This window comes from Heterodontus francisci, chromosome 1 (genome assembly GCF_036365525.1).
Source record: "Heterodontus francisci isolate sHetFra1 chromosome 1, sHetFra1.hap1, whole genome shotgun sequence".
Lineage (NCBI taxonomy): Eukaryota > Metazoa > Chordata > Chondrichthyes > Heterodontiformes > Heterodontidae > Heterodontus > Heterodontus francisci.
Window position 1 is genome coordinate 96,017,326 of NC_090371.1, and position 23,829 is coordinate 96,041,154.

Here is a 23,829-nt window from a genome sequence, read left to right on the forward strand (position 1 = left end):
GCCTATGACAGTGGACTGAATTCCATAACCTATCTGTATATGGCCTTTCAGGATTTCCAGAATCTCCAACATTTCACTTGTAAACTCTGTCCCTTGTATTTGCCCATATGACTGACTCTGGTTTATATTTGTAACAGGTGCTTTAACCAAAGTAAAGGAGAGTAAGCGGCACGTGGAAGAAGGGAAGATGGAGCTGCAGCAGGCAGATGGGGTCCGTGAACGTTGTGACACTATTTCGTTTGCCACACTGGCAGAGATTCACCATTTTCACACCATTCGTGTGTCAGATTTCAAGACACAAATGCAGCATTTTCTTCAGCAGCAGATCCATTTTTACCAGAAGGTGACTCAGAAGTTGGAAGAGGCATTGCAAAAGTATGATGGTGTTTAACTTCTGTCAGTCTGATTTTTTTTACTGTGGCTTTCCCACATCTGAATAATGCAGGTGGTCAGCAGACTGTTGAAACACTCTTGAATCACCCTTGGCATTTAAAGATCATGTTGGGGTCCCAGCTTTGTGACCTAGCAACAAAATCTATTGAACTATATTTTGTAAAAAAAAAATGCAGTTGGTTACATGGCAAATTACTCCAAATTATGTGGGGAAGGGATTGGGAGGAAGGTCATTTAAATATGCTATGTACGATATGCTTACACTACCATACTAATTTTGTTCTGCTAAACACAGTGTGTATACTATCTAACTTTGCTTTATTTAACAAAGTTATCTAGGGTATACCATTAGGCCCAAATCCTGTGTGTGATCCGAAGGCAGGATAGATGGGCTGACTGTGTTCTCTACATGGCCTATTCTAACTGTTGAGGAAATCAATCTGATCTGTAACAAATGAAATGCAAAGACAAAAACTTGTTTACAGATTCCAGCCAGAGCAGCGATGTTACTCATGTGCCTTTTGAGTCACTGTCTTCTGTAGTTTTATTAAAAGCTAATGTTAAAAGAGGAGGATGTTATTGCTGAAATTGCACCAGGTAGTGAAGAAAAATGAGTCTGACCTCTGACTTAGCAGAAAAGGAAGTCTGTATCTCTCTGTGCTGGTAGCAATCACAGAAAATACTAATGAAATTACAATCTTCTCAGGAAAGCAGAAGATGCTATTTATTTCTGAATACAACAGTTATGCAGGCAGGAACCATGTATAGGTTTGAGAGCAACTTATCGATATTGGGTGGAATCGTTGGCTGAGTTCTCAAAGTAAGGACAGGGAAGACTTTATTTAAAAAAAGAAAATTGGGAACTCTTAATTAAGGAATAAGGTAACATTTTTTCCCAACAGCTAGCGTTTGTGCAGGCTTTGCATTAACGGAATATCTGGCCTAGAAATTCTAATTGAGGAAAATTTCAGTATGGGTTAGAATAAGTAACTGAAAAATGTGGCAATCACTTGTCTGCATTCTTTTTCGTATTCCAAAATGAGAATTAATTTATAAGAAAATAGACTAAATTAGTAAACAAAATGAAATCTAGTCTTAAATGTTGTCTGTTGAAATTTGAATGCTGTATTTGACAAATCATTGGAATCAACCCATTATCTTGGCTGTATCATTTTTCCCAACCCCGCCTCTGGGTTGTGCTAACAGGTCTGGTCTACTGTATTCTGACATTAACTGAAATGTGCATGAGAGCTGAAGTGTTGCTTGGCGGGAGTTGATACAATCCATTGTGTGAGAACCCTTTTGAATACAGCAGCTGATAGAAGGAGCTATTGTTAGCAGTCCTGAGCAGACCAACCAAAGAAGTGGTGGCTTTTTTGAGAATTTCTGTCATCTGGAAGTGGAAATATTTCATTTCAACACAGCATATTTAAGTTGCACAACCCATAAAGACATTTGACTATGCAACTCAAGTTATGTAAATTTAATTTGGCAATTGACTGCACTGAATTTAGTCTGACATTACTGATTAGTGTATTGTTCTGAAAGTGTCATTGACTAAAGGCAAACTTATTGAATTTTTTGCTAGTGGTGTAAATTGTCGCCATGCTTAATGATTCTGTCAGCAGAAGTAACTGGTGCTTTGCTGTATAACCTAAATAGCCATCAAAAGTGTCTTTATGGAAGATATTTGTGGGAAACTGCAAAGATATGAAGATGTTTACAGCATTTTGTATTACCCGAAATTGTTATGGTTCCTCACTGCAACACTTTGATAACTAGGATATATATATATATATATAACAACTGAATGCACATCCACAAGACTTGCACCAAAATCTCAGACTTTCTGTGAAAGTGCTCTTTATACAAAACATCACAGAGTAAAAAGCTATTTCATTCGAATGTTATTGTATGCAACATATAGATTAAAAAGAAATTCCCATAACACTGAGTTGACTTTTTTAATTCATTTGCAATTCAGTATGGGTGTGCTTTTAATCTTGCGTAACTATAATTTTGTTTTTTTTTAAAGTTAGCAAATACCATTTGTGTTGTATGTTTTAAGTTTTAGCATAATGAGTCATTTGGCCTATATTTACACTTTTGGGGTGGAGCCCTGATTTAATTTACCAGCAGTACCATTTTCCAATACTGAGACTTCAATGGAGCCATTTTGGATGGAAAAGTATTCCATTTATGTATGCCACTTTATTCCATTCCTCAAATCATAAAATATAAATATAGAAATCAGATATTCTGTTCATAAGAGCAGAACATAAGAAATAGGAGCAGGAGGAGACCGTGTGGCCTGTCAAGCCTGCTCCGCCATTCAATATGATCTTGGGCTTCAACTCTACTTTCCTGCCCCTCTCGATTTTTCCTGAGACCAAATATCTACCTATCCCAGCCTTAAATATATTCAACAATGTAGCAATCACTACCCTCTGGGGTAGAGAATTCCAAAGATTCACAATCCTCTGAGTGAAGAAATTTCTCCTCTTCTCAGTCCTAAATGATAGGCCCCTTATCCTGAGAATATGCCCCCGTGTTTTGAATCCCCAGCCAGGGGAAACCACCTCTGTGTCTACCCTTTCAAGCCCCTTCAGAATCTTGTATGTTTCAATGAGACCACCTCTCATTCTTCTTAACTCCAGAGAATATACACCCAATTTACTCAGCCTTTCATCATAGGACAACCCTCTCATCCCAGGGAGCAATCTAATGAACCTTCACTGCACTGCCTCCAATGTAAGGATATTGTTCCTTAAATATGGAGACCAAAACTGCACACAAGGGGAATTTTATGCTCCCCGCACCCCCCCCACCCCCCCCGCGGGGAGCATATAATTGGGTAGGGTGGTAGCGGGGGTGCGGGGGGAGACCTGTCACCTTGCCACCTCCACCCAAATTAAGTCTGGGGCGGAAAGGCCATTGGATAGCCTTCCCTCCCTGTTGCCAATTGAGGCTCCTAATTGGGCGATTAGTGCTCAGTTAAGTGCCTCATCCCACCCTGACTCACCTGTGGCCTGGGTCCAATGCCTCTGGTGAGTCCAGTACCGGCAGCAGCGACCGCCTCTGTGGTGGCTCTGCTCAGTTCGAGGGTTGCCAGCCTCTGATTGGCCAGCAGCTCTCAGCAGGCGGGATTTGTGTCGCTGGGGTCCTTAATGTTCCTATGTGAGGTAGATGATCAGCCATAATCTAATTGAATAGCGGAGCTGACTCGAATGGCCGACTCATGCTCCTATGTTCCTAATCCTGGGGAAGGGCTGCTGCTGTCCACTTAAATGCCTAATTGACATGTAATGCGGCAGGCTTTCCCCAGAGGAGGTGACGTGGTGCTTTAGCTGGTGGCTGAGACCCTTGTCGCCCAGCTAAAATCCTGGCCAATATTCCTGTTGTAGTCTCATCAAAGCCCTGTACAATTGTAGCAAGACTTCCTTATTCATACACTCCAAACCCACTTGCAATAAAGACCAATATGCCAATTGCTTGCTGTACCTGCAAGCTAACTGATGAAAGGTCATCACCCTGAAACGTTAATTCTGCTTCTCTCTCAACAGATGCTGCCAGACCTGCTGAGTATTTCCAGCACTTTGTTTTTATTTCAGATTTCTGGCATACACAGTATTTTGCTTTTATTTATGCTAACTTGGTGCTCCTTGTACGAGCACACCCAAGTCACTCTGAACATCAAAATTTAAAAGTCTTATGCAATTTAAAATATATTCTACTCTTCTATTCTTACAACCAAAGTGAATAAACTTACACTTGCCCACATCTTCCACCTTGTTGCCACTCATTTAGGCTGCAAAGAGATTGCAAACTCTGTGTCCTCCTTGCAGCTTGCAGTTCTACCTACCTTTTTATCATCAGCAAACTTAGATACATCACTCTCTGTCTCTTCTTCTAAAGCTTTAATATCCCGCAGGATTATGGTGGGGTTCTTCAGTCACTTGCTGTGATATTAACTGTGGAGTAATGCTGTCAAAGTTTGGAACTGTTACATTCAATCTTTTCTTTTTGCTTTATCTTATGTAATTTTGACTGTTTTAGCTTACCTTTTTTGGTATTAAGTGCCATTAGCCAGCTGCCAACTCTGGGTGGACTTATTGAACTAAATCCCTTGTCTCAGAACATGTGTAGTTTCACAGTTGTGAATGCTATTGACTACTACTTAGAGATGAATAACCATGGGTAAAACTTCCAAAAAAAATACTCTTTAAAACCTATCTCTTTGACCGTGCTTTTGGTCACCTATCCTAATGTTTTCTTCTTTGGCTTGGTGTCAGTAATAGTCTGGCTACCCTCCTGTTAAGTGCCTTGAGAGGTTTTAGAACATTAAAAGCATAATACAAATGCAAATTGTTGAGAATAAAAAGCAAATTCCTGCAGAGGCTGCAAATCTGAAGCAAAAACAAGACACTGGAGCTAGTCAGTAGGTCCGGCAGCATCTGTTGGAGGGGAAAAAACAAGACAGTTGGCATTTTGGGTGACGAACCTTTCTTCAGAGCTTAGATGCTACAAATGAATAGCATCTAAGATGGATCAAGGAAAAGGGGTATGGGGGGGGCGGGGGGATGTACGAGGACAAAAAGACCCAGAATGGTTTGCGTTTGTGTTTTTCCTTCCCTTCCCTAGTTATGTTCCTGCTTAATACTGTGGAAAAGTTTTATATCGGATATTTAAAGTTGCGTGACCTGAATATCTCCAACATTTTCTGTTTTTTTTTGTCTGGGTGTGAGTATATTTTCTTTATGGCTATTTGCATTACTATTGAAACTTGAATAATTATTTCACAGTTTGAGTTTTATTTTTGCAGATAAGGGCAAATATTTTGGTTCTGCTTTCTTTCCATATGTATAAATTTGTGTTTTTGAAAATCCAAAATTGATTATCTCCATGAATCAAGCTGCACAAATTTCTTGCTCATTGTCATTCAGTCCCCACTCCAAACTCTGTTCCTGAGGTACCGACTCTATTCCTCTTGCAACTGTCTGAGATTAAACCAAACTGTTCATAATATTGGTGCCATAGTTGACTGAGTTGAGCTTCTGACCACACATCCGTGCCATTACTAAGACCGCCTTTTTCCACCTCTATAACTTAGCCCATGCCTCTGCTCATTTATTGCTGAAACCTTCATTCATGCATTTGATACTTCTATACTTGACCATTCCAATGGACTCCTGGCTGGCTTCCCACATTTTACCCTCTGTAAACTTTGTTATCCAAATCTTTGCTGCTCGTGTCTTAACTTGCACCAAATCCTGTTCACCTACCGTCCTTTCCATGCTGACCGACATTGGCTCCCGATGAGCAATGCCTGGATTTTAAAATTCTCAGTCTTGTTTTCAAATCCCTCCATGGCTTCACTCCTCCCTGTCCCTGCAATCTCCTGCCCCAAAGCCCTCAGATATCTGCACTCATCTAATTCTGGCCTTTTGAGCATCTCTGATTTTAATTGCTCCACCATTGGTGGCTGTGCCTTCAGCTGCCTGGGCCCTAAGTTCTGGAACTACTAAACATCTGCGCCCCTCTTAGGTTTTAAGGAGCATCTTAAAAAGCAATCTCTTTGATCAAGCTTTTCATTGTCTGTGCTAATATTTTCTTACGTGACTCAGTGTCAGATTTTGAATGATAATGCACCTGTGAAGCACCGTGGGATGTTTTATTATATTAAAGGCACTATATAAATGCAAGTTGTTGATTGAGATTCAATTTAAAATTCAGTGGTTGGCTAATACAGCATTTTATAATTTGTATTTTTAAACTGGAGTATTTTGATTTATTATTGTCTTGTCAGAATAGTTGTGTCAACTGATGACAGCAATCATTGACCACTTCAACTTATTTCAGCCAAAATTCCATAAAATTAGTTTTCATTGAGTTATATTTTGGGGTGAAATTGCATTGTGACATTAATGTACAAGCACTTGGCAAGCTTGTGTGGAATTGGTCTGTAGTTTGAAGGGTTGGTATCCTGTTTCTTGTACACAATTGCACAACACAGTTTCACCCTGTAATATAAAAAGCAGCTAAATATAATTTTTGAGCAATCTTACTTGCTTTAGTCACTAAACCATATTATCAAATAATATACTGTGACTTTAATATTTTAAAATTTCTCATCAATGATTACAATTAATTGCTTTAAACTGTGTGGCACCAGCTATGAAGCTAGTAGATACATTTGCTGTTCAGTTGTAGCCCGTTGTATTCTTCTTTAGATACCAAGAGAACCATGGAGTATGAGGATCACGCAGGAAGGTGCAACTGAGGTAGATCAGCCATAATCTTCTTGAATGGTGGAGCAGGCTCAAAGGACCTAGTGGCCTACTGCTCCCATTTCTTGTGTCCTTTACCAGTGTAAATTTAATACCTCATGTATTTCATTTTTAGTGAACTTATGAGCAAAATAACTTATGTTGTTCTGCTATTGGCTTGCTGCCAAACACAAATCCTGAGTGAGCTATCTGCTTTCTGGACTTCATGGTAGAACATAATGCTATATTAGTGATTTGTAGCAGCTGAAGATCCTACAGACCCTTTTCCCTTTTTTGTTTTTCAGTAATCACAGATATAGTCAAGCGTAAATTGGATTCTTGCCATCTAGGATTGTAATAGGCTACATCACAAAGTGTTCCATAATTGCTATATCTTTAAACTGGATACAGTCCAGGTTAATCCCACGTAAATTAAATTTAGCTTTCATTGTCAAGAGGCGTCAAGGCAAAAAATAAGCAACAAAAAGAATTTACAGAAGTTGGTGGGATTTTAGAAGAGAACCCTTCCTTCCTGGTTTCAGTTCTGCAGCTGGCACCATATCCAGTAATTCGGTTACTTTTAAATAGTGTATTAAATGGCATATATCTTTTCAGCCTGCATGTGTGAATGATTTTATTTGTCTCTTGCAGTTTAAAAAAAAACTATTTATTGGATCATTATAGAATTCAACTCTGGGTTAATTGTTTCCCAAATTTTGTTGCAGCCACCTTTCAAATAATTGGAGCCTATAACAAAGGCAATGAAATAATTAAGGGGGACTTTAATCTTGCAGATTGGACCAATCAAATGTGTCTGGCAGATGAGTTTGTAGAATGCTTTTGTTGCAGTTTCCTGGAACAATACGTTGTGAAACCAACTAGGGATAATGATATTTTAAATCTGGTACTGTACAATGAGGCAGGGTTAATTAGTAATCTCATAGTAAAAGATCCACTGGGGAAAAGTGATTATAATATAATTAAATTCCATGTTGAGTTTGAAAGCAACATATTCCAGTCCTGAACAAGAATCTTAGTCAATATTTCGGTATGAGGGGAGTGATGGCTCAAGTTGATTGGGTAAATAGACTAAAAGGTATGGCTTTATATAAGTGGTGGGAAACATTTGAAGAAACAATTCGAAATGTTCAACAAAAATGCGTTTCATTACAAAGTATGGAAAAAAAGAGACGTGAAATGTTAAACACATTTACACATTCATTCTCATTCATTCTTTACCTGTAGCTAATACAGTTCTGCTTTGTACCATCTTTGCAGTCAGATAACTCAAAGCAAAGTTGAATCCTAGGCAAAGCATCTGCGATAACATTATTTTTCCCCGCAATGTGCATAATCTTTAAGTGATAAGGTTGCAATAGCAAACTCCAGCGGAATAGTCTGGCATTCTGGTTCTTGAATTTTCCACAAAGGCTAGGGGGTTATGATCAGTATTTACCAGCCTGTCTCTGTAGTCATGACTGACATGGACCTCAAAATTCTCAAGAGCCAGTAATAAGCTTAGGGTTTCTTTTTCCACTGTTGAATCTCTTTTTTGATGTTGATTTAGCTTTTTGGAAAAGTATCCCACTGACCTTTCTATCCATGATTCATCGTCTTGTCACAGGACTGCACTGACACCCAGGTCACTAGCATCAATTGTTACCTTGAAGGGCTTGGTGAAATTTGGAGCAGCCAACACTGGTTCATTAATCAAAATGGCTTTCAGCCTGTTAAAAGCTGCTTGGCACTCCCCTGACCCCACTACCTTGATTTTTTTTTGTACCAAATCGGTCAGTGGAGCAGCTATAGTACTAAAATCTGGTACAAAATTGCGGTAGAAATCACACATCCTCGAAAACCTCACTATTTCTTGCTTGGTCCCAGGGGTGGGGAACTCCACCAATGCTTGTACTTTTGCTGTTTTTGGCAACACTCATCATTGCCCTACTATATGCCCGAGGTCAGTTACTCTCGCCTTTGCAAATTCACTTTTGACCAGGTTTATCACTAAAGCAGCCAACTGTAGTTTACTAAACAGAGCTTTTAGTTGTTCCACATTGTTCTTCCAAGTGTCACTTTATGCCAGCACATCATCAAGATAAACCACACAGTTAGAACACTGGCTACCACTTGGTTCATTAATCTCTGAAAAGTGGCTGAGGTATTTTATAGCCTGAATGGCATCACTCGGCATTGGAAAAGACCGTCTGGTGTGACAAAGGCTGATATTTCTTTGGTTCAGGGTGTTTAAGGAACCTGACAGTATCCCTTTATTTTGTAAGAAACATGGCACTGCCCACTCTGTCAATACAGTCTTCCAAGCAAGGAATTGGGTAGGAGTCTGCCTTTTTTTTACTGCATTAACCTTTCTTTAGTGTATGCAGAATGTAGTTGAACCCTCAGGTTTAGGCACGAACACCACTGGGGAACTCCAGCTGCTTTGACTGGGTTCAATTAAGTGGTTTTCCAGCATGTATTGGATTTCTGCTTTTACCTGGGCCTGTTTCTCTGGACTTGTGTGATAAGGATGTTATTTTATAGGAAAGGATTCCCCTACATCCACATCATGTATGGCGAAAGTTGTACATCCTGGCTTATTCCTACAGACTCATTTAAATGCTGTGAGTAGCCTTGTTCGGTTATCTTGTTCTGCATCTAAATACGAATCTTCATTTGGAGTTTTCAATCCCCCTAACCATTCAGTGTTAGCTAATTGGATAGTAGGAGGTTCAATTTGAGAATTATCTAGGCCTCCTTCTGCCTTATCCTCACTATCCCTTTCATCCTTCACTGTCCCCACTACTTGACATTTCTGTGCTTGCTTATCCTCCTCCTGGCGATGGTATTGTTTCAACATATTGATCTGACAAAGCCGATTCATTCTTCTTTGATCTGGAGTGTCAATCAAATAACTTACTTTACCAATTCTCTTGACCACTTTATATGGTCCACTGAAACGTGTTTTCTACGGTTCACCCTGTAAAGGCAGTAGTATTAACACCTCACCCCCTGGTTGAAATGTTCGGGTCTTGGCATGTTTGTCTGCCCATTTCTTCATGGTTGGGAAGCTTTAAGGTGTTCCTGAGCCATTTTGCAGGCTCTCATGAGCCGTTCCCAGAACATAGATACATAATCTAACATAGAAGATTCGTGTCTCTGTTCGAAAAGCCTTTCTTTAATTAGTCTTAGAGGGCCTCTTTTCTCATGTGCATAAACTAATTCAAAAGGACTAAAACCAGTAGACGCATTAGGTGAATCCCTAATGTCAAACGAAAGTAGTTGTAGTCCTTTATTCCAATCATGGGGATATTCATAGTTTTGAGGGTCTGATGGTACCTTTCTAAAGCCCCTTGTGTCTGTGGGTAGTAGGCTGAAGACTTTAACTATGCTATACCCAAATCACCCATAACTTTTCTTAACTTGAGACATAAAATTGGAACCTTGATTCGACTCTATCTTAATAGGCTTGCTGAACCTTAATCAGAGAAGACTTACTGAACATTTAACAACACTGTTTGGATGTACCTACCCCACATGGACTGCAGAGGTTCAAGAAGGCAGCTCACCACCATCTTCTCGAGGGTAATTAGGGATGGGTAATAAATGCTAGCCCAACCAGCTACCCCATGAATGAAAAACACTTTTTTCGGATTATCCAAATCCCCAAAGAAAGTTTCACATATCCGACTATCTTGACTGGTGCCACATTTACCTCCAACAATGGAACTTGCTTAGCCATTGCTCGGGTCACTACACATGAAGGAACATTTCCTGGAACTTTTTCCTGCAGCTGTTCTGTCTCTTTAACTTCATTTGATTTTTCTGTGACTACTGGAGAATTTGTTATCTTTGCTCCAGTCAAGTCATTCCCCAGGAGTAGGTCAACTCTGTCAACAGGCAAGCTATGGACAACTCATACAGTTACCATTCCAAACATTAGGTCACACTCTAGGTGTACCTGATACAAAGGTATGGGTATATACTCCCCGCCAATACCATTCACTAAAACCTTGGCATTCAGCGTGCTCTCTGGTGGGAAGGTTATACCTTGCCCCAGCAAAAGAGTTTGAGTGGCTCCTGTATCCGTAAGTATAACTATAGGTTTACCTGCCTCACTTGAGGGATAAGGAGTTTCTTTTCCTTTTGACAAGAATTCCTTATAACTCTCAGGTATCTTATTCACAACCCCTGCACTCTCAGCTGTTTTTGTATGTGGCCTTACAGCTGCAGTCAGCTATAGCCTGATCTGTTGTACTCTCGGTCAGGGCCCCTTTAGAGTCAAAGAGATACAGCACTGAAACAGGCCCTTTGACCCACTGAGTCTGTGCCGACCATCAACCACCCATTTGTACTAATCCTACATTAATCCCATATGCCCTACCACATCCCCACCTTCCCTCAATTTTCCTACCACCTACCTATAGTAAGGGCAATTTACAATGGCCAATTTACCAATCAACCTGCAAGTCTTTGGCTGTGGGAGGAAATCAGAGCACCTGGTAGAAACCCACGCAGTCACGGAGAACTTGCAAACTCTGCACAGGCAGTACCCAGAACTGAACCTGGGTTGCTGGAGCTGTGAGGCTGCAGTGTTCGCCACTGTGCCCCACCCTTTCTCTACATTGGCCTTGTGTACCCCAATAAGTCCCAAGGATTTACCCCACAACTTCCAGAATTCTGCACGAAGGTGTCCCACCTTGTGGCAATCGTAACACTTAGGCTTGCAGACCTCACTTTCACCCTCAGCTTCTTCCTTTCTGGTCTGAGGAGGAGATCCCGGGGCGTTCTCAACTATCCCTTCTTGGCCCCGGCTAATTGCCTTCCTTTCACCCTCCCACCTTGTATCCTCCTTGGGTTTTGGGGGTGACAAAGGGTTTGGGCTTATCACAGAATAGTTACAGTGCAGATGGAGGCCATTCGGTCCATCGTATCCACACTGGCTCCCTGAAAGAGCAATTCTCTCAGTTCCATTCCCCTGCCTTCTCCCCGTAACCCTGCACATTCTTCCTTTTCATATAACTGTCTAATTCCCTTTTGAATGCTTCAGTTGAACCTGCCTCCACCACATTCTCTGGCAGTGCATTCCAGACCTTAACCACTCGCTGCGTGAAACAATTTTTCCATATTTTACTTTTGCTTCTCTTACCAAATACTTTAAATCTGTGCTCTCTCATTCTCAATCCTTTCACGAGTGGAAATGGTTTCTCTCGATCTACTCTATCCAGACTCATGATTTTGAATACCTCTATCAAATCACCTGTGAGCCTTCTGGGCGCCGGACTTTAGGAAAGACGTGAGGGCATTGGAGAGAGTACAGAAAAGATTCACGTGAATGGTTCCAGGGATGAAGAATTTCAGTTGTGAAGATAGATTGGAGAAGTTAGGACTGTTTTTTCCTTATTAAACCTGATTCAAACTTTATTACTTTCCCCACCTAATAACTTACTATTCTCTACTGTCAAGCTGTCCATCTCCCCCAGTATTCTGTGCACCTTGGTATTCCTCTCTGATACTTGGTCCTGGTTCCCACACCCATGACAAGTTACCAGTTTTGCTTCCCTCCAATCTGAGCTCCCTCTCCAATTCCCACCCCCCTGACAATTTAGTTTAAACCTTCCCTGACAGCACTAGCCAATCTCCCTGCAAGGATATTCATCCCAGTCCTGCTAAGATGCAACCTGTCCATCTTGTAGCGTTCCCACCTGCCCCAATGTCTCAGAAATCTGATGCCCTCCCTTCAACCCCAGTTCTCCAGCCACGTGTTCAATCGTTCAATTCTCTTATTCCTATGCTCACTTGCATGTGTGACTGAGAGTAATCCCGAGATTATTGCTTTTGAGGTCCTGCTTTTTAATCTTCCTAGCTCCCTAAAATCTGCTTTCAGGACCTCATTTCCCCCCTCCCCACTCCTCCTTATCTATGTAATTGGTACCAGTGTGGACCATGACCTCTGGCTGTTCACCCTCCCCCAGAAGAATGTCCTACAGCTGCTCTGACATCCTTGACCCTGGCACCAGGGTGACAACACACCATCTTGGAGTCACGTTTACTGCCGCAGAAATGTCCGTCTGTTCCCCTAATGAGTCCCCAATCACTTCTGCTCTTCCACTCTTCTTCCTTCCCTTCTGTGCAGCTGAGCCACCTGTGGTGCCACAAACTTGGCTCTGACTGCACTCCTCTGAGGAACCATCACCTCACTAGTATCCAAAATGGAAAACCAATTAGCGAGTGATATCATATCAGGGGACTCCTGCACTTCCTGCCTGGTTCTCTTAGACTGCTTGGGGTCACCCATTCCCTATCTGCTTGTATGCTCCTAACCTGTGGTGTGACCACCTCCCTAAATGTGCTATCCACATAGTCCTCCACCTCGTGGATGCACAGCAATGACTCCAGCTGCCATTCGAGTTCCAAAACCTGGAGCTCAAGCTTCTGCAGCCGGTGACACTTCCTGCAGATGTGTTTGTCTAGGACACATGGTGCATCCATGACTTCCTACATGCCACAGGGGTGTACATTCCACTCAGCAGAGCTACCCTGCCATACTTTAACTTTACAGACTATATCTTATAAGTAGAATAGCTCACCAACCAGCTCTTTCCACTGCACCAAAGCAAGAACCAAATACTGGAGGGTTAAAAAAGTCAAAAAAAAGGTAGAAAAATGGAGCACCTCTTCCCCTTTCACCAAACTCGAATCTCCACACTGAGCTTGCAATCTGCATGCCGTTTCATAAACAAGCCCATAATCATTAACAATTTCTGCTGCCTGTCTGGCTTTTGAAACCTTCTGGTTGTCTACATGGGTTCTTACTGAGTGGGTGAATTTTTAAATTCTTCCAGGACAATCAGGTCTCCAAGGTTCTCATACATGGCCTCTATCTTTAGTGCTCGTATCCAATGATCAAAATTATTTTGCTTTACCCTCTCAAATTCTATAGAAGTCTGCACGGAGGTTCTGCAATTTGTGCTGGTAAGCTTCAGGGACTAACTCATACACGGAGAATAGCCTTTTTTGCCATCTCATAATCTGCAGGAGCCTTCTTTGCATCAGCAGTGTTGAACTTTCCTTTGGCCTCTTCATCTGTCTGGCTATCTTTTTTCAAAAGAATTGAAAAATGCCTCTTTGTCTCTTTCCTCAAATTTCAGGAGGACTTGCACAATTTTAAGCAGCTTTCCACTGGATCCTGGGTTGGAGTCAGATCTTTCCTCACCAGAATTTTCCTTGGAGCTAAGACCACTCTTTTGGCTTGGATCCAGCTTTTTAACTTTGAATTCCCTTTCTTCACTTTCACTTTCTCTTTGAAATGCTCTCTTTTGCCCTTTCCTGTCTGTTAATTTCAAGTTTTTACGTGTTAAATTCTCTTTCCTCCAAGTTTTTTTCATTTCCATTTGCTTTTCATTGTCAAATTCAAGCTGCCTTCTCTGTAATTGAAATTTAGCTAATTCAACTGCACTTCCCTCTGGTTTGCCTTCTCCTTCCGATTGCAAATGCTGTGCTATTCAATTACATCTGCTTTTTTAGCTCCTGGTTTTAACTCTAATGCCAACAGGTTTGCCAAATAAATCCTTTAGTCTAACCTTGGTTAAGTTTCTCAAATCACTCGGGGATATAGCCTTATTCTCCCAAAAAGCTTGTAGCAACTAATGACATTCCGGTAGGGTAGTCTTTACTCCATTGCACAAGAAACTTGGTTATTTTTTCCCTTTTCCTCTTTTCAATTATTACTACCCCACTTACAATTGCACATCATCAGCGTTGGGTTGTCCCGGATGAGCCCCCAATTATATGTTACAACCGAGGTGGGTGGGGTGCACTATCTATTCTAGTCACAACGTATATTTAAATGTTTACCCAGTTACTGATACGGTCAATCATTGACTCTACTGTTTATCCCAGAATAAAATGCACCAAACAGGTTTCTTTATTAAACAACAAAATTATCAGTTTATTATAAAACAAGACATGACCAGTAATGAAGCAAAGCATTAACACGCAGGTTGAAATATGAAAGTTCCCTTTTACCTTAGCCCCCCTCTCTCTCACACACACACACACACACACACACGTTAACCAGAACAAAAAGATATTTGCTTTTTAGAGCTCTGTTACAAAAAAAAAGACAAAGGAATACTTTGGCCAAATACTTGCTAATTTTTGGGGGAAAAAAGATATGGAAAGATGGCAGTTGTTGCTTCTTCGGTTTGGTGTCTTAAATACGTGTAGATCGCTGTCAATGGGATCTTTCTCTGGAGCAATTTGTTCAGACAGCATGAAGGATTTATCCACCAGGTTTTCCCAGCATCTCAGGAGAAATGTGGCAACAGGGGTTTCAAGCAAGCTTTTCAGGACAAATGTAGCATCAGTTTCTCTTCATACGCTTGCTTCTAAGAGCTCCTCAATGCAATGGAAAAACTGGCCGGCTTTTCAAAGCGATGGAACAGGCTGAGCTGGGTGTTGTCTTTCAGGTTGGTTTTTGAAACACAAACTGACTGTCCAAAGCAAAACCAAAAACGTCACAAGATTCAAGATTCCTGACCCCTATATATCTTGACCTATCACTGATCTGTAAACATCTTCCCCCAAATCAAAAAAAACCCTTGCTAGGTAAGTATCTGAAGACAGGTGCCTTCCAGTAAAGACTGTTTACAAACCAAGTCCAAAAGGCTACTTTTTTTTTAAAAAAACAAAGTCCGGCATCTATGAAATCTTCAGCCTCCAAAAAATTAATCAATTTCCATAATTTAAATTTAAGTTCTCAAAAATGTAACAAAAAATGCAAGCACTGTTGTAACACTGGTAGGGTAGATAAAGGAGCACCAGTAGATGTTATATATTTGGATTTCCAAAAGGTATTTGATGATGTGCCTCACAAAAAATTAATACACAAGATAAGGGCTCATGGAGTTGGGGGTAATATATTAGCATGGATGGAGGATTGGTTAATGGACAGGAAGCAAAGAATGGGGATTAACAGAGCATTTTCAAGTTGGCAGGCTGTGACTAATGGAGTGCTGCAAGGAGCAGTGCCGGAGCCTCAGCCACTTACAATCTACATTAATGGCTTAGACAAAGAGACAGAGTAATGTATCTAAGTTTGCTGATACAAATCTAAGTGGGAATATAAACTGTGAGGAGGACACAGAGGCTACAAAGAGATATAGACAAGCTCAGTGAGTGGGCAACAAGTTGGCAGATGGATTATAATGTGGGGAAGTGTGAGGTTATTCACTTTGGTAGGAAGAATATCAGCAGAATTTTTTAAAAAGGCTTGTAAATGTTGATGTTCAGAGGAACACAAAGTTAGCATGCAGGTACAGCAAGCAATTAGGAAAGCAAATGGCATGTTGGCTTTTATTGCAAGGGGATTGGAGTAGAAGAATAAGGAAGTCTTGCAATAATTGTACAGAGCTTTAGTGAGACCACTGTGTGCAGTTTTGGACTCCATACTTGCCTTGGAGGCGGTACAGTGAAGGTTCTCAAGATTGGTTCCTGGGATGAGAGGATTGTCCTATGATGAGAGGCTGAGTAAATTCAGCCTATATTCTCTGGAGTTTAGAAGAATACAAGGTGATCTCATTGAAACTTACAAGATTCTGAAGGGATAAGATAATAAAAGCAAAATACTGTAGATGCTGGAAATCTGAAATAAAAACAAGAAATGCTGGAAATACTCAGCAGGTCTGGCAGCATCTGTGGAGAGAGAGAAGCAGAGTTAACATTTCAGGTCAGTGACCTTTCATCAGAAGAAGATTCTGAAGAGGCTTGACAGGTTGTTTCCCCTGGCTGGGGAATCTAGAACACAGGGACTGATCAATTAGGGTGGAGATGAGGAGAAATTTCTTCACTTAAAGCATTGTGAATCTTTGGAATTTTCTACCCCAGAGGGGTGTGGATGGTCCATCACTGAATATATTTAAGGCTGAGACACTTTTGATCGCTCAGGGAATCAATGGATAGGGGAAGCGGGTGGGAAATTGGAATTGAAGCCGAAGATCATCCATGATATTGAATGGTGGAGCTGGCTTGAGGGGCTGTGTGGTCTATCCCTGCTCCTATTTATTATGTTACGCTGTAAAAACAAAGTTTGTTCATTGACAAATTGCTATAAAAATATGCCATCAATATTGGTTCAAGTTTGATAAGTTAAGCCAGGAACTAATCATTTGTGAAGACAGTATAATGCACTATCTGGTGCAAAAGAAGGATAGGATAAACTTTCATAGGATCTTAAAGCACTGAAGGAGGCCCGCTGTACCTGTGCCAGCTCTTTGAAAGAGCTGTCTGACTTAGTCTAACCCCACCCCCTGCCCCTCCAGCTTTCCCAACTCCCTTATCAACTTGCCTGCCACCTTCAAAGATTTGTGAATAGGCAGCCCCCAGTGTCTCTTGCACTTGCACCCCCTCAAAATAGTATTTAGATCATACTGCCTGTTCATGTTCCTCCCAAAGTGCATCACTTCACGCTGAACCACATTAAATTGCACCTGCCATGTATACACTAGTCCGTCTATAATCACTGAAATCTACAAATATACTGCTCACTAATTACTAAATTGCCAAGTCCTATATCATCTGCAAAATTGGAAATTGTACTCCCTGTTCCCAAGTTCAGCTCATTTATATATAACAAAAAAATTGGTCCTGGGGTTGCTACTGTATAAGCTCTAGTCAGAAAAACAATTTGCTACTACACTCTGCCTCCTGTCCCTAAGCAAATTATGTACCATTGTCCCTTTAATACGAAATGCTTCTGTTTTCCAAGTAAGTCTGTTATGTGGTACTTTATCAAATGCCTTTTGAAAGTCGATATATACAAAATGTACTGAACTACCTTCATCAAACCTCTCAATCAGGTTAGTGGAACATGATTTGCCTTTAACAAATCCATGCCGACTCTCCCTTATTAACCCGTGCTTCTCCAAGTGATAATTAATTTTGTCCTTGACAATGGTCTAGTAGTTTTCCTACCATTGACATTAGACTGACTAGCCTGTAATGACCCGATTTATCCCCCTACACTTTTTTGTTCATGGATGTAAGGTTTTCAAACCTCTGGTACCACTGTCATATCCAAGGAGAATTGAAACACTGTGCACAGAGCTTCTGTTATCTTCTCCATTCCAGCTTTCCTCAGCAACCTAGGATGCAGCCCCTCTGGGTAAAGTAATCTTTTATCATACTTTCTCTTTGTTCTTCTTATATCATTGTTCACTTTTCCCCTGCACTCTGTAACCTGCCTGTTTTTGGCAGTATTTTGAATCTGACATGTGTCTCAAACCCTCTTCTGTTTTATTTCAACTTCTTTCCTTTGTCATTCATGGACCTCTAGCTTTGGATGCCCCATCTTTCCTCCTCCTGAGAATGTGTTTGGTTTGTAACTGAATTATTTCTGCTTTGAAGGCCTGCCATTGCTCATCAACTATTTTCTGACCAATCTGATTTCAGTCCACCTCTGCTACGTCCCTTCTCACATCATTAAATTTGATTCTCTTCCAGTTGGGTATTTTCACACTTGATTTTTCTTTGCCCCTTTCCGTAACTACTTTAAAATTAATTATATTATGATCTCTATTACCCAGATGTTCTCCCACTCCAATACACTCCACATGCCCTAATTCATTCACTACAACTAGATCTAACACTGCTTCCTTCCTTGTTGGGCTAGAAACATACTGATTTATGTTTCTTGTACATTTTCAGAATTCTCCACCCTCCATGCCCTTTTAATGTTTTTTTCCCTCTCGATTATTAAATTAATTGAAGTTCTCTATTATTACTGCTCTAGTAATCTTACATTTCTCTGAAATTTGCCTACAGATTTTCTCCTCAATATTTGGGGGGTCCAGTAAATACCAAACAGCTTTTCTGTTAACTTGAACCAAATAGATGCTGTCTTTGAGCTCTCTCGTATGTCATCTCTCTGTAGAATTGTAATATTATCCTTGATCAATACTGCTGCCCAGCACACACCCCACTCCTGTATTTTTTTTTCCTTCCCTATCCATCCTGAGTACAATGTAGCCAGGAGTGTTTAGTTCCCATTCCTGCCCATGTTTAAACCAAGTCTTCTTTATAGCCACTATACCATAACCCATGTGGCAACTTGTGCCTGTAGCTCATCTACCTTATTTATACTAACACACGTGCATTTCAAAACCATGCTAGTTGGCTTTGCTTTCTTCTGCCATCTAATTTCCGTATTTTGTATGCTATTTTTTTGTTGCTGTTTGTCCCTCCTTGTATTCCATGCACCTTGTCTCTCCTCCCTGCTGTGTCCTGGTGCCCCACCCCCAGCCAAATTAGTTTATAGCCTCCCTCACAGTACTAGTTAACCTAATGAGGAAATTGGTCCCAGCCCTATTCAGGTGTAACCTGCCGCGCTTGTACAGGTCCCTCCTGTCCCAGAACTAGTCCTAATGCGTGAGTAATACAAAGTCCTCCCTCCTGCACCATTCTCCAGCCCTGCATTCACCTGCACTATCTTCCTGTTTCTGCATTCACCAGCTCATGACACTGGGAGTAATCCAGAGATTACCACCCGTGAGGTTATAGAGTCATTTATGGCACAGAAGGAGGCCATTCGGCCCATCAAGTCTGTCGGCTCTCCACAGAGATGCTCTTTAATCTTTTTCCTAGCACCTGAGACTCTGCCTTTAGGATCTCAACCCTTTTTCTACTTATGTCATTGGTTCCAACATGACCACGACTTCTGACTTTTTTCCTTCCCCTCGCAGAATGTCCTGCACTCATTTGGTGATATCCCTGGTACCATGGAAGCTACACACCATTTACTACTTCAGTTTCAGAAGCACCTGTCTATCCCTGATTACTGAGTTTCCAGTAACAACTGCATTTCTACACTATCTTGTGCTCCTCTACCCCACCCCAGCCATCGCCACCGCCACTCCCACCCCCAACCAATGCAACTGAACCTTCCACAGTGCTTCTGACCAATGTTCCCTCTAACTTTTTTTGTTATGTGGGGCCTATTTGTTGCACTGGTGCCCCCATTAAGATTGCTGCACGGCTTCGCACTAGTGCATCTTAACTGGAGCATTACTTCTGCGTGGCCAGTCTGTTACATTGCCTGATATGTTCCTGATTCCTATGTGGCCTTGTATATGTGCAGCTTGGAATCTTGCTTGTGCATGACCTGTTTCTTGCACTGTTTGGTGCGTTCTGAATTGGTGCGCAGCCACCCACCCACACACACAGTTTAGGGGGAATATTGCGTCTGACAAGTTTTTCCTGAGTTGTTATCACCCTCACTGATATTCAAATCTGAATTTGAGTGTGACACCCCAGGGGTTTTCTGTACTGCCTGCCCGTTCCTCTGGTGTTCACTCACTCCCTCTCCTGAATGCTTTGTATCTATGTGTGACCACCTCTTGAAACATTCTAACCGCAAAATTCTCAGCTTCCCGTATGCATTGTAGTTGCCCCAACTTCTTTTCTCCCCCCACCCTCCCCCACCCTCCCTCACCATCCCGCTTCCCCGCACACCCAAGCTTGCAAAATCTGAGCTTGAGCTGTTGTAGGCAATTCTTGCATATGTTGGTTTCCAGGACATAGAAGTGTTTTGGAGTTTCCACATGGCACAGGATGTGCATGTGACTGCCCTGTTGTCATGGCTTTGGAGCAGCATTTCAACTGGTCCTGTTGAATCTAGTAGGCCTGTACTCTATTTGGATTGTGAATTACAGCTAGAGATAATGTTAGAAATGTGCTAATGCTTAGGACTTCCACAGCATCAGTCTTTAGACCGAACAGAAATGAAAGAACTTTGGACTGTTATTTTCAATGTTTAGAAGTGTGTTTAATGTTGCCATCCCTTCCTATCTCAGTAATGTCCTCTATCCCCAGTCTGAACTCTGCTGCTCTCACCCTGGCCTCTTGTGCATTCCTCCCTTCCCCATCATTGACAGCTGTGCTTTTTGGAATCCCTTCACCACCTCTCCATCTCTCTCCTTTTAAGACACTCGTTAAAACCCATTCCTGACCAAGCTTTTGGTCACCTCTAATATATCTTTTGATTTGGTTTCTATTTCTTTTAACTATCTGTGTCTTCAAGCATCTGGGGATGTTTTTCTACATTAAAGCTGCTAACTAAATGCAAGTTGTTGAAGCTCTGCACATGTATCATTCATAGCCTAGATTGGCCTAGATTTCAGTCAGGCCATGTGTCTCCTTGAAAACATGGACAACTCCTTTGGGTAGACCTGAGACACATGGCAGTTTCTGGTTTGGGATACCCCCTTCCAAACATTAATTATAACAGCAGATCCATCAAGATAGCTATTTATTCTTTTTGTATCTATTGTGATTTTCACAGAATCGTTACAGCTTAGAAGTAGGCCATTCAGCCCATCATGTCTGCACCAGCTCTGCAAATTGACCAATTTACCTAATGCCCTTCCCCTGCATTCTCCCCATAACCCTGCACATTCTTCCTTTTCAGATAACCATCTAATTCCTTTTGAAAGCCTTGATTGAACCTGCCTCCACCACACTCTCAGGCAGTGCATTCCAGACCTTAACCACTCGCTGCATAAAAAGTTTTTCCTCATATCACTTTTGCTTCTTTTACCAATTACTTTAAATCTGGGCCCTCTCGTTTTTGATTCTTTCACGAGTGGGAACAGTTCCTCTCTATGTACTCTGTCCAGACCCCTCATGATTTTGAATACCTCTATCAAATCTCCTGTCAGCCTTCTTTTCTCCAAGGAAAACAGTTCCAACTTCTCCAATCTATCTTCATAACTGAAGTTCCTCATCCGTGGAACCATTCTCATGAATCTTTTCTGCACTCTCTCTAATGCATTCACATGTTTGTTAAAGTGTGGTGCCAAGAACTGGATGCAGTACTCCAGCTGAGACCGAACTAGTGTCTTATACAAGTTCAACATAACCTGCTTGCTCTTGTACTCTATGCCCCTATTAATAAAGCCTAGGATACTGTATGCTTTATTAACCACTCTCTCAACCTGTTCTGCCAACTTGAATGACTTATGCACATATACCAGTTGTGTTTATATCAGTTGTGTTCTATTTTCACTTAGATTCCTTTATTGTTTGTTTCAAGATGGGTGCAAACTATTTTGTTTGAATCTGGAACTCTTTATTTTTTATGGGTATTTCATGGTGAAAGAATTGCTATTACTTACAATACAGATTTTAAGACCATTTAATTTTCACTTTCCTAAAGATGCTGTCGACTGAAGTAGTTTCATGGTCACTGGTCAAAACTAGAGTAGATGGTAAATATCAGTTTTATTTTAGTTCTTAGGATGTGCGTGTCACTGGCAAGGCTGGCGTTGCCCTGATTGTAATGGTTTGATGCAACTGAGTGGCTTGCTAAGTAACTTCAGAGGACAGTTATGAATTATAGAATGGTTATTACACAGAAGGATGCCATTCAGCACGACATGTCTGTGCAGGCTCTCTGCAAGAGCAACATTTGCTGGTCCCACAACCTGCCCTTTCCCCATAGCCCTGCAAATTTTCTCTCTTCAGGTGCTTATCCAATTCCCTTTTGAAAGGCACAGTTGAATTTGCCTATACCACACTTGCAGCCAGTGCATTCCAGATCCTAACCACTCACTGTGTTTAAAAAAAAAAAATTCATGTTGCTGTTGCTTTTGCCAATCACTTTAAATCGGTGTCCTCTGGTTCTTGATCCTTCCGTCAGTGGAAACTGTTTTTCATTATCTACTCTGTCCAGATCCCTCATGATTTTGAACAGCTCTATCAAATCTCCTCTCAACCTTCTCTAAGGAGAACAACCCCATTTTCTCCAAACTATCCACGTAACTGAAGTCTTTCATCCCTGCAACCATTCCCATAAATCTTTTTGCACCATCTCTAAAACCTTCCTGAAGTGTGGTGCCCAGAACTGGACACAATACTCCAATTGAGGCTAAACCAGTGTTTTATAAAGGTTCATCATTAACTTTCTTGCTTTTGTATTCTATACCTCTTTATAAAGCCCAGGATCCCATATGCCTTTTTTAACTACTTTCTCAACATGCCCTGCCACCTTCAACGATTTGTGCACAAATACCCCTAAGCCGCTCTGTTCCTATACTCCATTTAGAATTGTCCCCTTTAGATTATATTGTCTCTTGTCGTTCTTCCTACCAAAATGTATCACACTTCTCTGCATTAAATTTCATCTGTCACTGTCCACCCATTCCACCAGCCTGTCTATGTCCTCTTGAAGTCTATCACTATCCTCCTCGCAGTTCACAATATTTCCAATTTTGTGTCATCTACAAATTTTGAAATTGTGTTTTGTACACCCAAGTCTAGGTCAAGAAAAGCAGTGTGCTTAGTACCAACCACTGGGGAACGCCACTGGATACCTACCACCAGTCTGAAAAATAACTGTTCACCACTATTATTTCCTGTCACCCAACTTTGTATCCATGCTGCCACTGTCCCTTTTATTCCATGGGCTTTAACTTTGCTGACAAGTCTGTTAAGTGCAACATTATCAAATGCCTTTTGGAAGTTCACCTACACCACATCAACCCTCTGTTATCTGTTCAAAAAACTTGTTAGTTGGACACAATTTGCCTTTAACAAATTCATGTTGGCTTTCCTTAATCCAATTTATCCAAGTGACTGTTAATTTGTCCCAGATTATCGTTTCTAAAAGCTTTCCAACCACCAAGGTTAAACTGACAGGCCTACAGTTGCTGGGTTTATCCTTGAACTTTTTTTTGAACAAGGGTGTAGCATTCACCACTCCTCTGGCACAACATCTGTATCTAAGGAGGATTGGAAGATTATGGCTAGTACCTCAGCAATTTCCACCCTTATCTTCTCTCGGCATACTCAGATGCACCGCATCTGGCCCTGGTGATTTATTAATTTTAAGTTCAGCCAGCCTTTCTAATACCTCCTCTTTATCAATTGTTAGTCCATCCAGTATCTCGACTACTTCCTCTTTAATTGTGACTTCGGCAACATCTTTCTTGGTAAAGACAGGTGCAAAGTACTCATCGAGTACCTCAGCCATGCCCTCTTCCTCCATGCCTATGTCCACTTTTTGGTCTCTAATCAATCCCACCACTCTTAACAATAAGCATATAAATAGTAAAAAAAAAAAAAATTGTATTAAAGTGCTTCCATTTTTTGTTAATTTATTTTTTAAGGATTTGGGTTT

At 41.2% G+C, this 23,829-nt stretch overlaps 1 protein-coding gene across 1 annotated transcript in view; it reads left to right on the forward strand.

The window, feature by feature from the left end:
• The window catches only part of LOC137370989 (sorting nexin-18-like), a 79,229-nt gene extending 76,897 nt beyond the window's left edge, over nt 1–2,332 (forward strand). The window contains exon 2 of the mRNA XM_068032896.1: nt 138–2,332. Within this exon, the coding sequence (XP_067888997.1) occupies nt 138–391 (254 nt within the window). The 3' untranslated portion in view covers nt 392–2,332. The remainder of the gene's footprint in view (nt 1–137) is intronic.
• Nucleotides 2,333–23,829: the final 21,497 nt, after the last annotated feature.